Source organism: Durio zibethinus, chromosome 21, assembly GCF_047325235.1.
Source record: "Durio zibethinus cultivar Kanyao isolate XHJ-2024 chromosome 21, ASM4732523v1, whole genome shotgun sequence".
NCBI lineage: Eukaryota > Viridiplantae > Streptophyta > Magnoliopsida > Malvales > Malvaceae > Durio > Durio zibethinus.
The window spans coordinates 7524641-7541336 of NC_143182.1; the positions used below are offsets into that span (position 1 = coordinate 7524641).

The 16696-nt window shown below is 36.4% G+C and overlaps 3 protein-coding genes across 5 annotated transcripts; 2 read left to right on the forward strand and 1 right to left on the reverse strand.

Moving 5' to 3' along the window:
* Nucleotides 1–80: 80 nt before the first annotated feature.
* Nucleotides 81–5847, reverse strand: CHR8 (chromatin remodeling 8). The gene is made up of 8 exons (XM_022902716.2): nucleotides 5643–5847; nucleotides 5248–5443; nucleotides 4537–5109; nucleotides 3928–4327; nucleotides 2774–3647; nucleotides 2015–2624; nucleotides 1343–1813; nucleotides 81–1156 (listed from the first exon to the last, which is right to left on the reverse strand). The coding sequence occupies exons 2-8, from the start codon at nucleotides 5335–5337 to the stop codon at nucleotides 500–502; spliced, it is 3675 nt and encodes a 1224-aa protein (XP_022758451.2). The 5' UTR covers nucleotides 5338–5443; nucleotides 5643–5847; the 3' UTR covers nucleotides 81–499.
* Nucleotides 5848–6169: 322 nt separating this feature from the next.
* On the forward strand, nucleotides 6170–8389 carry LOC111305307 (ABC transporter I family member 21-like). 3 transcript variants are annotated; one of them, XM_089749708.1, is made up of 7 exons: nucleotides 6170–6380; nucleotides 6478–6638; nucleotides 6727–6778; nucleotides 6882–7018; nucleotides 7304–7390; nucleotide 7451; nucleotides 7727–7954. In XM_089749708.1, the coding sequence occupies exons 1-7, from the start codon at nucleotides 6206–6208 to the stop codon at nucleotides 7813–7815; spliced, it is 702 nt and encodes a 233-aa protein (XP_089605834.1). In that variant the 5' UTR covers nucleotides 6170–6205; the 3' UTR covers nucleotides 7816–7954. The 3 variants fall into 3 exon arrangements, with proteins under 3 accessions (XP_089605834.1, XP_022758453.2, XP_089605835.1); XM_022902718.2 differs by lacking the exon at nucleotide 7451 and having other exon boundaries at nucleotides 7725–8389; XM_089749709.1 differs by lacking the exon at nucleotide 7451 and having other exon boundaries at nucleotides 6882–7011; nucleotides 7725–7954.
* Nucleotides 8390–10232: 1843 nt separating this feature from the next.
* LOC111306127 (uncharacterized) lies at nucleotides 10233–15929 on the forward strand. The gene is made up of 13 exons (XM_089750410.1): nucleotides 10233–10781; nucleotides 11227–11401; nucleotides 11548–11631; nucleotides 11710–11951; nucleotides 12030–12249; nucleotides 12575–12654; nucleotides 12977–13061; nucleotides 13466–13597; nucleotides 13694–13807; nucleotides 13920–13967; nucleotides 14400–14484; nucleotides 14955–15011; nucleotides 15137–15929. Exons 1-13 carry the CDS (start codon nucleotides 10540–10542, stop codon nucleotides 15259–15261), a joined length of 1689 nt encoding a protein of 562 aa, XP_089606536.1. The 5' UTR covers nucleotides 10233–10539; the 3' UTR covers nucleotides 15262–15929.
* Nucleotides 15930–16696: the final 767 nt, after the last annotated feature.

Sequence of the window (16696 nt, forward strand, 5' to 3'; positions counted from 1 at the left end):
AAGGCCAGCTTTAGTCTATAATAGCATATGAAGTACTTCAGCAACAAAAGGGAGAAAAGAAAAAAGGAAAGAACATCAGGGACATCAAATGAGTAAACATTGAAGAGAAGCCTTCAAAAAATTAATTACATTATATATATGCCTCGTTAAGGCACATAAAAAGGAAAAAAAAAATCCTCTTCCTTTTGTATCCACCTACCCTTGATTTTGTCCTACTAGTCCACCAAAATAAAAACCCTCAGGAGAGTAACTCCTGCGCGTTTACTCAATACAGTGAAAGAGAACGTTGTTAATGTAAAAAGCGCTGCAAAGTGCAAACAAGAGCACCAAAAATTTATTGACTTCTTCTGATTTCCCCCTGCGACAAAAAGCACTGCTGCCACTATGAAACTGGTAGGAATAGGAAAATTCAAACTACTTGAGCAGTAGGACTGATGTATGGGAAAAGAAGCAAAATATGAGCGCTGTTGAAGCAATTAGTCTCTGGATAAAGAAATTACTATTGTCGATACTCTGGCTTTAGAACCCAAAGAGATCCATTTGGATCCCTCTCTAGTTTAGCAATTTCCTTTAATAGATTCTTAAACAAAGGCAGATTGTTTGAGGGTATTCTGTCCTTGAAGTGATCCACAATGCTGGCTGAATCAGTGCTTCCACCCCTTTGTTGTATAAATGTACATATCTGACGTATCAAAACTTCAGGCTGCACACTTGATACATTAGAAGATGACCTAGAAGTCCCGTTAACCACAGATCTAGCCCTGTGAGAAGAACTTGAAGCCAATCCAAACTGATGTTCAAGCCCAGCACCAACTGCTTGTTCTTGGTTCCCACGAATTCTAGCTAGCAATTCTGCTGAAGATAACGCCTTCCCAGCGGCTGCCCCAGCTGCCATGCCACTGCTGGATGACTCACCTGCGGGTTTTAGTAACTGAGAGTTCAAAGTTGAGCCAAATTTCTTACCAACTGCTGATGGCGCACCTGCGGCTCCTGATTTCCCAGTCCAAGTTGGAATAGAAATACTATCATGGCTTCGAAGCATTCGTGACTGGCGTAGTGCTTCTGCTGCTCTTTGTGCCACCTGTGAAGCCTGTTCCTCAAGCCTCATCTTCTCTTCATCATTGGCGTTCATGATGGCATCATGGTTCACGGCACTCTGTGGGGAAAAGAAAAAATTGAAAAAGAAAAATGTCAAGGAAGAACACGTTTCATCTTTTTGATGGATTTAGCAAGAAATTTTCAATTCTAATGCTTTACAAGAAGAGACATCCTAAACAAAATAGTGAAACTACCATTAGACGAAGGAGATCATTATTATATTATAATTTGAGACATATCTTACATGGATCCCGTGGGCATCAAAAAGGCTCCTCAAAATGTTTTTTTCTTCATCTACTTCACCATCACTATGATCATCTTTTTCTTTTCCTTTCCCAATTGAAAGAGCAGTGTTTGAGCAATTTCCTTTTCCTCTGTCAGCATTACCAGCTTGAGGAACAGCAGCTTTCGAATGTTCCTGCTTATGCTGCGTATCTTTCTGAGCACCTATAATATTTACATCTTCAGACAACTGGCTGAAAATATTAGATGTTTCAGTTGACCCACTCTCCCCATTATCATTCAGGGTGAAAAGATCCTTCATATCTCGAGCTTTAAAGAACCTTCTCTGCTGGGGGTTCTTCAATATCTTATTGGTAAGAAAATGTTTGTAAATTTGCCGATGGTACACCTTCTCCTCAATTGTTCCACGAGTAATCAATCTATATACAGTTACATCTCTTTTCTGGCCAATTCGCCAAGCGCGCTCCCTGGCCTGTTATAGGTGATAGCCATCACCACAACAATTGTGAAAAGTGAAAACCTTCTAAGAGGAATATCAAGCAAAATGCAGCAAGATCCATCACATGCTATTTTTTTTCCTTTATATAAATTCATCTGACTTAAGATGCTTTAGGCCTGTTTTGTTAAATCTTAAAAATATGTCAATAAAAAAGAAGAATTGATCAAAAGATACCTGCATGTCCGTTGATGGGTTCCAATCAGGGTCAAAGATGATCACCCTGTCTGCACCTGTTAAATTTGTTCCTAAACCACCAACCTTTGTTGTCAGAATGAAAATGAATATATCATCAGAGTTATTGAATTCATCCATTAAGGCCATTCTCTGTTTTACAGGGGTATGTCCATCCATTCTTCGGTAGTCATAATCACTACTAATTAAGAAGTTTTCAAGAATGTCAAGCATTTGCTGTGTTTGAGCAAACAAAAGGACACGATGGCTCTGCTCCTTCCAAACCTTAAGCACTTGGGCAACAACTTTCATTTTTCCACTGCGTTCAGGATTTCCATAGTCTGGATTCTGGCAGGAATGCTCTCTTTCAAGAAGATCAGGATGGTTGCATATTTTGCGCATCACATCAATCCCATAAAGAGAATTTCTACTGCCATCCAATATTTGTTCCACCTCGGAGCTAGCCAGAAATGCTCTATACACAGATCTTTGTTCAGCAGTAAGGCTACAAAAAAGTACATGTTCCGTCTTTTTTGGCAGTTGGGCATTCACATCAGCCTTCATGCGCCGGAGAAGATAAGGCATGATCAAGTCACGGAGGACAACAGCACACCTGCACAATATACAACTTAAAATTTAGAAATCATTCATTAAGGAAACAATCAAAGATTTCAGCATGAAGAAACCCAAGATGACAAAAGGTTTTACTTCTTCCAACTTTCTTAAAACCAACTAAAATTTTTAGAGATACACAGTGCGAACCTGTAGGCTGTGGATACTTGTAATGGTGAAGCATTGGCATATCCACCAACAGATATAGGGACTGCAAACTCTGCCTCAAATACAGGTAAGACACCCAACTTTCCAGGGAAAACAAAATCAAATAATGACCACAGTTCAGTAAGCTTGTTCTGAATTGGTGCACCAGTCATTATTATACGGTGAACCGTCTGAAGCTGTTTGCAAACCAGAGTGACTTCAGCATTTGGATTTCGGATTCGATGTCCTTCATCCAAGACTGCATAACCCCATTCTATGTCAAGTAACTTTTCACCTAGCAGTCGAAGTTGCTCATAAGTTGTAATTAGCAACCCAGATTTTGACCTCAAAACTCTATTTATCAAAGAATCCCATTTTTTGCTGCTTTTAGAAGAAAAGTTTCCCTCATAATCGCTGTCAAGTGAACCTTCACTTTCATAATCACTTTCTCCAGATGATTTGGCTTGCTTCTTCTTATAATCAGGATCCTGAGCAGAATCATGCAGTATCTCAACATGAAATTTTGAATACCATCTTCGTGCCTCCCTTTTCCATTGACGCAAGAGTGTTACAGGGCAGACAATAATGCTTGGTTCATACATTTTACTAAAGTGCAATGCCCCAAGAAAAGACAAGACCTGGACAGTCTTGCCAAGACCCATTTCATCCCCTATAATCCCACCTGCTCTTTGGCAATGCAGTTCCCACAACCACTGCACTCCCACTTTTTGATAGTCAAAAAGTTTGCTAAAAATGGTTTCAGGGATTTTTAGCCCACCTTCAAGTGTCACATAAGGAGGGTCATTATCATCCACATCCTCCGACTCCTCTTGGTTTTCTTCCTCATCATGGGAAGTCAAGTTATCCCTCACATCTTCTGCACAAATTTCAGAAAGAAATTGATACAGCAAAAAACAACTTTCAGCTGAAAATGCAAACAGCACATAGTGAACAGAAAACAAAACAGTTACAAGCAAATGTTCATCATAAATGTACTTTTTCAGAACCATCCAGAACAAACATTAAGTTCATGCATATTTGTTGCTGTTCAAAGGATAATGATTAAAATGGTTAATTAAGAAAAAAAACTCTCTAAAAGGAATTTATGGTAGTCATAAAATACCGAATAACTTGTGCAAGGACAAAGCCGAGCATACCTCCCTCCTCTATATCCCTTTCCTCATAAGAGATTCGCTTTCTCCATTTCTTGTCGGGCAAAGGTCTCCTCCTTTTCTGTTTTGAACCTTTAGTCTCCTTGACCACTGTAGCCTGAGGAAATCTTAAAGGTTTTTTTAGCCTTTGAAAAGGAAAGGTGGGTGCATCAAGCTTTGGCAAAGCTTCCGAATCAAGTAGTTTGGTTGATGAGCGAGCTTGTGCAGCTTCTGATATTGACTCTGCAGCTCTAGCGACACTAGCAGAAACAAGATCGTCATTCTCATCTTCTTCATTAGGCACAATGTGCTCATTAGATGTCCCAGGCTGTTGAAGACGGCGCTCAAAGCCCTTAAGCTTATGAAAAGGAGTTAAAATTCCCTTCCGTACCAATTCATCCCTTTCCTAAGCCAGAAATAGCATGGCGTTAGCATCGTTCTCTTCTCTCTTTTCTCTCCCCTCTCCGCAGGTTTGAAATAGAAGGAGGTCTTAAACATGTACAACTTTAAACAGCAATCACAGATATAAAAAAAAACTATCTTCTTCCCTACTCTCTAACAAAAAAAGAGAAACAAGCCAATAAGTAACCAAACTAGGAACCATGATTAACTCACCGTTTCCACAAATCCGACAGATGCTGCATCCAGCACTGCATCAAAATCAACATCTTCATTAAAGGAAACTGTTTTCTTCCGCTTTTCTTTATTTTTGCTAGGGTTTTGGATTTCTTTTGACTTTCTCTTCAGTCTAGGTTCTTCCTTCACCAGGTCCTTTATCAGCTTGTCATTCTTAATGCCCTCAGACGAACTTTCTTTGAGCAAACCAGACAGTTCTTTCTCAAGTTGAGCCTTAGTTTTCTTTAGGCTCTTTAACCTATCAGTAGCTAGGGCATGCTGAAGGGTCAAATCACGTGAAGAAAACTGCATAACACTTTCATCATCCTCTCTATTTCCTCTCTCCGTGCTATCGTCATCATCATGATCAGCTTGATGATCACCACAGGCAACATCTCTCCGCTCTTCAACGGTAGATGCAACAGCATCTATTTCAAATTCCACAGCCCTCAATTTATTCAAGAGTTTCGCTTGGTTGGCTGACAAAGATGGGTCATTGCTTTCGGACTTATCAGGAGGTTCCTCCTCAGTAGTCCCTCCTACTTCACTCCCATCCCCAGCATTGTTTTCCGCCTGACATTCAACACAATTGACCATTGTCAAATCTCCACATTCAACCAGGATTATTTACAAATGCGGGTAATTTCTACTGAACAATACAGTAACATTATATTATAAAGTAGAATTGAAAGAGAGGTTTTGAGCTGATACCTCGGCTAGAATATCTTGTTCGATATCCTCAGGATATGCAGACGTGACCCCTAAACTACTCAACAAGACTCTATCCTCCTCTTCCTTCATCAAAATTCGCCTTGATCCCTCAACTCTAATCTCGTCATATAAATCAACAAACCAAAATCACATTACATTCTTCCTTCCACAGACCACTGCGGCCCCCTAATTTTAACTGCAAAAAAGAATGTATAATTCCGTGATTGATTCGATTAAATCCAATTCCTGTTCGACTACTAAGCTAAGCTACTGAGATTCTGAGAGATTAAAAAAATAAACACGCAGATAAAGTAAAGATTTTTTTTTATAAAAAATTCTGCTTTTTTTTCCTTGGATGAAAAGAAAAACATTCGATACAGAGCTCGTAGACATACCCAAATCTTGCAATTCCAATCGTCGCAAAGAAATTTTAAATTATTTTCTTTCCTTAAGATTAATTAAAATAACCAGAAATAATCGGCAATTCCATTTGACCGGTTCCTTGTTTCTTGCGCCGTCTTCTCTCCTTTGCTACCTACAGTTTTCTCTGTCGCCTCGATACAACCCAAATGGAGTGTTAGGACCAAATTTGTTTTCTTCTAGTTCAGGGACTTTTTTGACCCTATTTATATTCGTTACGCTCGGTGTCTTCCTCCCCAAGCAAAAACTCAAAAAGCTTATGCCGTTTTAGCCTCCGCTTCCGATCAAACGCAGCCGCATATCTGCGTTTCCTCCTTGCCTATGAACCGAAAAGTCCGAACCGAACCGAATCAATAATGTGTCACAATATCATCTGCCACGTGTAACAAATCTGTTCGCGGAAATTCTGATTCACCAACCGTTTACGTGTCAATTTTCTACTGGCTGAATCTCAACAACAAGTGACTTGCATAAAATGACTGCCAGAAGAACCGGCACCTCCGTGCTACTTTCGCCAAAGCCCTCCGCCCACAAGAAAATGGGGGAGCAAGCTTGTTGCAGATCAGGAGAAGATAAGGAAAATGGAGAATCGAAAATCATCCGCGTATGCGGCATGCAATTCGCATACGAATTACAACATCCACTCTTCTTGGATTTCAATCTCGATATCGCTCGTGGATCTCGTTGCCTTCTCGTCGGCGCGAACGGATCTGGTAATTTCAATCACTTCGATTTCATTTTCCTTTTTGTTTTGCCTTCAAACAGAAACGATTTCCTCAAGAAAATTTTCTATTCTTTCATTGTGGGCAGGGAAGACGACATTGTTGAAAATTTTAGCGGGAAAGCATATGGTTGGTGGAAGAGACGTTGTGAGAGTGCTAAACCGTTCGGCTTTTCATGAGACTCAACTTGTTTGTAGCGGTGATTTAGCTTACTTGGGAGGATCTTGGAGTAAAACTATTGGCTCTGCTGTCCGTAGATTTTCCTAACCCTTTTTAAGATAAATATCCGCCATTTTTGTTTAAAAACTGGAATTTTACTTGGGCCAAACATATGCAGGGGGAGGTTCCATTGCAGGGGGACTTCTCAGCGGAACACATGATATTTGGAGGTGAGTCAGTTAACCTCCGTTTGACTGTCGCTTTTCTCATTTGCTCTTTTATTCACTTTTGAAATTTAAACCTTTTTTTTTTGTCTAATTTTACTGTTCGCAGTTGAAGGGATTGATCCTGTGAGGAGAGAAAAGTTGATTGAGTTGCTTGATATTGATTTGCAGTGGCGAATGCATAAGGTATCTGATGGGCAACGGCGTCGAGTCCAAATTTGTATGGGTCTTCTTCATCCTTTTCAGGTATTTCGAAGTTATGAATGCGCCATTTTCGTTTGACTAATATCATCACTTGAAGCTTTATGATTGTAGTATTGCTATCATCTATGACTGCATGAATGTAATGGTGCCATTAACAATACTATCTTGTGACAAACAAAAATTCAACTGCCATCTTCCACTTTAAACACGGGAATATTTGTAGATAAATTTGTGACTGCTAACCTGCATGATTACCAGTTATTCTGATTTGTTTGTAGCTGACTTCATTTGCTTCTCAAAACTACAAATATCTTTTATTATTTGCAGGTTCTTTTGCTGGATGAGGTTACCGTGGACCTTGACGTTGTTGCGAGGATGGATTTACTTGATTTCTTTAAGGAAGAATGTGAGCAGGTAATGGCTTCTGTTGTCTGTTCTAGAATATCAACATGCTCAAGCCTGATGTTGTTGAAGAGCTAGAAAATGAGAGATTACATGTGAATAGGGTGCTGGAATTGTCACTATCTAGAATATTTCTTAAGAAAAACATATAGCTCTTCATATAGCTTTTCATTAGCTGATACATTTCTTTCTGTAACAATGAGTAAAATTCACAATTTCATTTTGATTTTTACATTGGCTCACTTATCCGATTGCTAACCACATATAGAACATAGATGTTTGCTTCATCATTTCTAAAACCAATATGTCATGTTCATTCTCTGACTAATATTTACTATTGTTTTAGAGGGGAGCCACAATTGTATATGCGACCCATATTTTTGATGGGTTGGAAACATGGGCAACACATCTGGCTTACATCCAAGATGGTGAATTGAAGAGATCTGAGAAGTTGACAGAAGTTAATGAGTTGAAAAGCTTTGAAAATTTGCTCTCTGTTGTTGAGGCCTGGCTTCGTTCTGAATCCAAGTGTGAGAAAAAGAAACCCATCAGCGCCCCTGCCCAAGTCCAGAAGGCCTCGCCTTATGGTACTTCTCCTTTCATGTCATCGAGGCACATGGCATACTATCGGTGATCTCTCTTAGTCCAGCTATTTTTCAATAATTTTTGAAAACCAAAGCAAGAAATACAAGTGGGGAAAGTTTTTTGTGGTCACCTACTATTTACTTATAGCTGGCCACTATCGATTTATATACTTGTTGGTATCTTTGTTTTAAAAATGATAATGGTGAAACTGATGATCTGTCTTTGGCAAATAGTGTTGTAATTTGTCATCTATTATGGTACTGAAATATCTATGAAATTAGTTGAAAGAAGTCAATGCAGAATAGTTGCTTCTGGATCTTGTTGGCTACACCAATGAAGCCCTGATCCAACAATCTGCCTTTGGCAAATAATGTAATCTCATTTCAATAATGAAAAAGCCTTGAGTACAATGTATATATATCTTTACACTTTTGTTTGATACAATCTTGACAAGAAATGTGCTTGTTGGTTGTTTATACTAAAGCTGCAAGTAATTATGCTTTTAGGCTTCAAATTTCTCCCCTTAGTTTTAGTTGACCGAATGAATGATTTAAGGTCATGAAAGCTAATGGTATTATTTCCCAAAATATGGTGTCTTTTAAGTTGGTTTGCTGATATTGACAAAACGTATCAGAATTAAACTTAGAACATGGACTTTACACCCATTAATCGCATTGAACAGAGCTGTCCCAAAAGTGGAAAATAAGGCATGCATACTGCTGCAGGCTTATCTTCCATTGGAGATTAATTCCGTCTGAATTAATTTCATTATCTTCTGAAAGCGGCTTAATGTTTTCCCTGAATTTTTTATAGCAATGTTTCTTCAACTTCCACACTCAACCACCACATCAACAGCAACACTTCCCACTGCCAAGCTGGCTACGCTAATTCAAATCATTGTCCAGTTCATGATGTCGACTAGAACTTCCTCCTTCCTGCCGGCATCCAAGATGGGACCGGACGGAACTAACAACTAACACCGTAACACGGTAGAATTATCTTACACAAAACAAAACCTACTTCGTCCCATTATCTTGCTTTGCTTTTTTTTTTTTTTTGGTGTCGTCTTGTAAGCTCACAAGAACTCTCTTTCCTTCTTTTATAGCACGTAAATTCATAAAAATTAATTTAAGGTCACATTTTTAAATTAGGACATTTTTAACTAAATATTTGACTATAGCATATGAATATTTACATTGATCAATAGCACATCAAAATTCTTAGAATAAACATGTAGTGACTAGTGAGACAATGTGAAAGACATTATAATCTATCCCAACATTTGTCAATTAGTAATGTAGTTGATGGTGCAATATCCGCTGAGGAAAAAAGGTCAGAAGATGGATGGTTTGTGCTATTCACAAAGTTGGTCTTTGACGTTGTCCCAAGGTGCCGCCCTTCTTTGAAGAAACGCCCAATCCAATCCAAATCACTGGCGCTGGCAACAGCCCCGGTCCCTAGGTTGGGTCTGACTTTTCTCATTATATTCCAACCACAACAACTACAAAAAAAGAGAGAAAAACATGAAACTTTGCAGTGTATTAGAGGTTAACCAACCATCCCACCAAAACATTCCCAAAAACATTCAACATGATTTGGTCAGTTCAATTAAAAGAAGGAAGATTAGGCTGCGGTAAAGGTTGTAACATTTCAACCGTCAACACATAAAGGTGGCTTGGGAAGAAGAATAAATTTCGCCTGCATATACTTTATACTAGTAGAAATATTTTGGTTGAACAATGAATTTTAAGCTGAACTTAATCAAATATCACTTGAAATCATATGCCATCGTTTGCACTTATTCACAAATAATTTAACAACTTTTATTTATTTTTTAAATAGAATATAATTTAGAAATATCTAAATATTTTTTTATAAAAAATCACATTTAAAAAAAAAATTATAAATGTTAGAATGTAAATCCTAAATTAAATGTTATTTATTAACCATGATTAAATGGATAAATTGAATTAAATATTAAATTTTAAATATATTAAGCTTATTTAATTTGAACATTCCAATATAATTTTTTGTATATTTTGTTTATTTTCAATATTTATTAAAGCACAAATGTTAAAAAAAAAAAAAAAAAGGGTACTCAATACGTTCGGAGGTCATGATACGAACGTGAATAACCGCATAATGAATCTTCCTGGATCAATTTACTTGTGATATCCAATAATTATTTACAAAAATAAAAATCCAAAAATTTAGAAAAAAAAAAAAGGGAAAAACGCATATAAAATGGAAGGTGTCTGACAGTGTGAGTGATGAAAATACAAATGACAGAATCACACGCGCGACAAGAAAACCAAAAACCTTTCTTCCCTTCCTCTAGTTTCTCTTACAAACCTCCTTTTTCTCATTCGCATTTTGTTTTCCAAAAAAAAAAACTGCAGCGAAACAACCGGGAGAGCTTTTTGCGGATCATATTGTCTAACGCAAACTACGCGGCAGCGTGAATTTCTTTGCTTGCTTAACTTTTTTTTTTCATTTCTCGAAAATTGAGGCTCTGTGCGTGTGTGTGTTTTTGTTTATTTTTTGTTCGCGGGGAAATTTGATTTTGATTAGAGGAAATGGATTCGGCGAGGAGTTGGTTTTTGAAGCTACAAACGAGGGATAAGTTGAGGGCTTCGACGAGGAGGAAGGAGCCGTTGTCCAGCGGTGAAGGCGGAGGAGAAGCAGAAGGCAATGACGAAGCCAATACGGACGAAGAAGCTCTCTCCAATGTCACCAAACAAAAGGCCGCCGCTGCCAAGCAGTACATTGAGAATCATTACAAGGAACAAATGAAGAATCTTCAAGAAAGAAAAGAGCGGTATGGCTCCTTTCGACCCTTTATCTTCCTAATCTTATCCTTAAATTTGCTCAAGTATCTTTCGTTTCTTATATAAGTTGTAAATTATATTGAGAAGCGAGGATATTTCTGTAAGTTATAATTAGATACATATAAAAGACTAATATTATATCCAACTTTTGGTAGTATGATTTAATGAATCTGAACAAATTTTCAAAGTCATTACAAACTGAGGAATTTTCTCATCATTTTAAGGAAAATATGAAAAAGATAATTATAGCAGTCTTTTTAAGCAGAAAATATATCTAACAACAAGAGCTCTACCCTTTAAATGGTAACTGAGTGAAAATAAGCACGGCAGGGGCTGATAGTAATTTGGAGTGGAGTTTATAATGTCTTTTAAACTTTAGTAGATTATTAACTTCTTTTAAAGAAATTCATTTTCTAATAGCTCTTTTTTTAATAGACGAATAATCCTGGAAAAGAAGCTGGCGGATGCTGACGTCTCTGAGGAAGATCAAAATAACTTACTGAAGTTCTTGGAGAAAAAGGAAACTGAATACATGCGCCTTCAGAGGCATAAAATGGGTGCTGATGACTTTGAATTATTAACTATGATTGGCAAGGGTGCGTTTGGAGAGGTATACTTCTATGTACTGTCAACCGCCATAGATCATGTTCTGTTTTGTCCTTGTGCAAGGAGTACTGATGCTATAGAGTACTTGATTTCTTTTTCTCCAATTAAAATTAATCTTTTGAGTTTCTTAAAAATTTGTTTATGGTGCAGGTTAGAGTTTGTAGGGAAAAGACAACCGGCCAAGTATATGCTATGAAGAAGCTGAAGAAATCAGAAATGCTTCGAAGAGGCCAGGTTTTCATTTATTCTGGTCACGTGGTGTTGTTGAGGTTTTGTACACTATTAATTTTGGATGTTCCTATCTTATTTTAGGTTGAGCATGTGAGAGCTGAAAGGAACCTGCTCGCCGAAGTTGACAGCAATTGTATTGTCAAACTTTACTGTTCTTTCCAAGATGAGGAGTTCCTTTATCTTATAATGGAATATCTACCTGGTGGAGATATGATGACGTTACTTATGAGAAAGGATATCTTGACTGATGATGAAGCTAGATTTTATGTTGCAGAGACAGTTTTGGCTATTGAATCTATCCACAAGCACAATTACATTCATAGGTCAATATATAGACAAAATGAACTCTCAAGATGTTTTTTCTGACGTAGGGTTAACCTTTTGAGTGTTAAATGTTGCAGGGATATCAAGCCTGACAACTTGCTACTGGATAAATATGGACACTTGAGATTGTCAGATTTTGGACTATGTAAACCCTTAGATTGCAGAATTCTCCAAGAACAGGATTTTTCTGTAGGAGGTAACATTAACGAGGTTACAGAAAATGATGAACGCCCACCAGCTCCAAAACGAACACAGCAAGAGCAACTACAGCATTGGCAAAAAAACCGGAGAATGCTTGTAAGTTCTCATCCATTATGTCTCAACTATCCTTCTATCTCTCTATATCTCATGATATAAATGGTTCACTAAATTAAATTAATATATTGGTGGATCTGAGGTAGGTTGCCCTTGTTTGGTGAATTGAAGATGGTCTCATGGACTCACTAAATGAAAAATATTGGACCCTGCATTGCTTTTCTATCAGAATATTTGTAAATAGAATTGTTTCAGTTCATATGTGTTCGTGCGTGTCTTGAAGTAATGGTTATGAGCTTTTGGAAGAACTCAGCAGTGATTGTTGGATGATTCATTATTGTTTTTGTCAAATACTTGGATTTCTTAGGCTTATTCTACTGTTGGTACTCCCGACTATATTGCTCCAGAAGTCCTCTTGAAGAAAGGTTATGGAATGGAATGTGATTGGTGAGTAGTTATGCGTTTTGAAATGAAATTCCATTTTGTTTCACATACGAATCTCCTTTTGGTTTGTTTGACATAGCAATTCAAATTGTAACCGTTTAATTTAGAAACCGAACTGATTATGTTTAGTTGCAGGTTAGAGGGCATTTCATTTTTAACTATTTTATATAAACTGTTGACTTATTTTGAAATATTAGCTTCCTTTCTCTCAATAACAAATGGTGAATTAAAGTGGTGTCCTCTTATGATGTCAAGAATGTCCTAATTTCCTGCAGTTCTGACAGTATTATAGATTCTTGTGACTGATGATAATTATTTTGCATAGGTGGTCACTTGGTGCAATTATGTATGAAATGCTTGTGGGATATCCACCTTTTTATTCAGATGATCCGATGTCAACTTGTAGAAAGGTAATCTGAGAAATAGTGCCAATTGATGTTATGTACTCTTTTCTCATTTATTACTTTTGTCTGGATCTGGCTTGTGTTATCACTGTTTTTACTTTCATCTGAAGATCAGTTAACCAGTCCTGATTTTGCTGAGGCTGGAATGTGGAAAGAAACTCTCACAGTTCAGCAATAAAACATTTATGACTTTTCGTAGATTTTTCTTGTTTTATGAATTTTTATTAGGGAATCTTTACAAAACTTGCTCCAATGATCTCCTGTTCATAGAGGGCAGCTTAAGTATAATTCCTTTTTCGGCTGCATAACAGCCATCTGTTTTTGCAAAATGAATTAATTGATGAAGAAAAAGAAGGATATAAAGAAGTTTCATTTCTCTAATAATGTCACATTTTTTATTCTTTGCATAGATAGTAAACTGGAGAACTCATTTGAAGTTCCCTGAAGAAGCAAGGTTATCTCCAGAGGCACAAGATCTGATTAGCAAACTCTTGTGTAATGTCAATCAGAGACTAGGATCAAAAGGGGCAGGTGAAATTAAGGTGTTGTTTGGTGTGACACTATTCTAGATTCTTGAATCTGTTCCTTAAACTTGTTTCCAGAAAAGGAGATTATCTTGCTTCTTTTTACTTCCCTAGGACCATCCGTGGTTTCAAGGTGTGGACTGGGATAGGATATATCAAATGGAGGCAGCATTTATTCCTGAGGTTAATGATGAGCTAGATACTCAAAATTTTGAAAAGTTTGATGAGGTACTGATAACCCTTAATTTTCAGATTCAGTAGTGTTGAACCGTTGATTATGTTGCAACTTTAATGTCATTCATGATGTTTGTTTTCTGTTTGCTTATTTTTCACTGTACAGTCTGAGAATATGAATCAAACATCGTCAAAATCTGGTCCATGGAGGAAAGTAAGCTTCCAGTAACTTTTGTATAGTATTGGAGTCATCTATCCATTGCATTCCAGTCTGCTGTTAGTGAATGACAAAATTGTCATTTTTTTCTTTGGCTCTCTTATCATTTTTTCAGAACTAAGATTTTTTAATTTGATTTGAAGCAGCTATACCATAGAATTATATTGGTGGGTACTATTTTATTTATTTATTTATTATTATTATTGTTGTTGTTGTTGTTATTATTGTTATGTCAAGATGGTTTTTGCATGTGTACTGTTTGATTGTTAAAAATTCGAAAGTCTATTATAATTTCAGAGAGTGTTTCATGAAACTGCATTTCATGATTTTGTGCTCCCTAATCCCAACATGTCATGGCAGTGCATTTCATATGCTAATTATTAATGACAAAAATAATTGTTTTTTCTTGATCATCCATCTATTTTGCAGATGCTTTCGTCAAAGGACATCAACTTTGTGGGTTATACATACAAAAATTTTGAAATTGTCAATGATTATCAAGTGCCTGGGATGGGTATTCTTCTTTATCCGCTTTATGTATTGAATTATGTGCATACACTGGCATGGTATTGGTTTCAGAATCATGTGTAAGAATGCCTGTCTGACCAATGTTTCAAGATTCTAAAGCTTCATATGATCATTATTATTATATTGTACAAGCTGTTTTTGTTTGAATGGTGCATCTTAACTTTATAGCTTGATTCTGCTGTATGTGGAAAATAGTTGTTTCAGTAATTTGCACTAAAGATTTATCCCCAATCACTGAATTTAAGGGTTATTGCATTAGATTCATGGGGAGTGCAAGTGTTCAAATCGCTGACCCAAAATAACTGGAAAGTACAGCATAATCTATTTAAGCCTGTTTGTGATTTATTGCTGGCATTACTTTATAGTACCTTGTTTTCATGCAAAGTTTTCTATGATTGTCAGTATTTGGACCTTGGAAATTACATTTATACGATGACATTTACTTTCTCTTTGCAGCTGAGTTGAAGAAGAAGGGCACCAATTCAAGGAGGCCGTCTATTAAGTCGCTTTTCGGTACCTTCACTTTTTCCTTATCATACTTGATATGTTGTTGGTTATTATTTGTATGTCTGCTGACATATACATCACTGCCACTATCTTTAACATATTTGGTTTTTCTATCTGATTACTCAACATAGAGGGTGAGTCAGATACATCAGATACTTCAGACTCAACTACTAATGATCAGCCTGTTCAAGGGAGCTTTTTGAATCTCTTGCCTCCCCAACTCGAAGCCACTGAAAAGCGGTGCGGGTCCCAGTAACTTGCCCCATCTTTTTCAACTGTTAGAAGACAAGTTGGTCCGGGTTACTAACCAGTAACCAAACCCCATCTTTGGACATGTTGGTAGGTGGTCGTTATAACTGCAGGAACTTCAGGTTTGATTCACAGTTTAAGGTCTAGATACCAAGGAAAGCTACTACTGATCAAAGGTTTTTTTTTTTTTTTTTCTTTAAATATAAATATAAAAACAAACAGGAGAATAGAAAAAGAAAACCTAAAAGAAGAGAGTAAGGATTAAGGAGAAACTACTAGCCATTCCATAATATTAGGTTCAAAATATTTTATTCTTTGTCAGTGTCAAAAGCAGCAAAATGTTGTACAAAGACACGCTCTTAAGCCATATACCATCATGTATACATGCCTTGCTATGTCTTAACAAAAGGTTGAATGCCCTGAGAGATGGTTTGAAGAGCGTTAGCTTATAGTTACCGCCGCCGCTGCCCGCTGTTATTAAACAGATTCGCTTCGATTCATGGCATGGTTTGAAGCAAAAACGTGACAAACTGGAGATACAAATATTTATCAATGAATCAAACCCTTAAAAACATGTTTGAACTATAATAACAAACATGAGATACAAATGCTTATTATTGAACCAATTGCCTTTGATAAGAAAAGAAAAAAACATATTACTAATATTTGCTTACTAAAATAGAAGTTAGATTAAAATATATCGACCTGTCTAGTCTACATTACCCAATTCAGAATCTTGTGACTTATAGCAACCAAATGATGCGGCCTGATATTTCAAAAATGGTATTATGGGTCCAGAGTCAGTTTTGGGTGCCATCTGTCATGATATTTTGCAAACGTAGTGTCACTATCAATTTTGTTTTGACTAACCAAATTTAGGATCTAACTTCACCATCAAATGTATTGATCCAATTGACTGACTGGTCAGTCTGGTATCCAAACCATTTTGAACTATTGTCTTCTTACAGAAATCTTAGAATAAGATTGATAGAAGGGAATTTTGAGAATTAGCCTAGTAATCAATCATTGTGATGCAGAAGTTACCTCCATTTATCAATATCAATGTATGAAAGTTCGGTTCATATTTATAGGAATTTAGCTAAATTTCTGAACTTGTTAGTGAAGTAAAATTAATTTTATTTATATTTTAAATAATTATGATTATTGAATATAAATAAATTATTATTTATAAATATTACGATTATACAAAAAATCATATTCATTTAAATAAAATTTTATGTTTATTCAATCATTATAAATAAATCTTTTAAAATAATCATTTTTATTACTTTTAATTAAAAATTTTAAAATTTTGTTGTACCTTAAATATATAATTATTTTTTTTTTAAAAAATTTCACATCTTAAAATCAAAATTTTGTTTTTTAATTTTTTTTAATTTATTTTTTCTAACAGGATACATATATTTTTCTACAATGTTTCC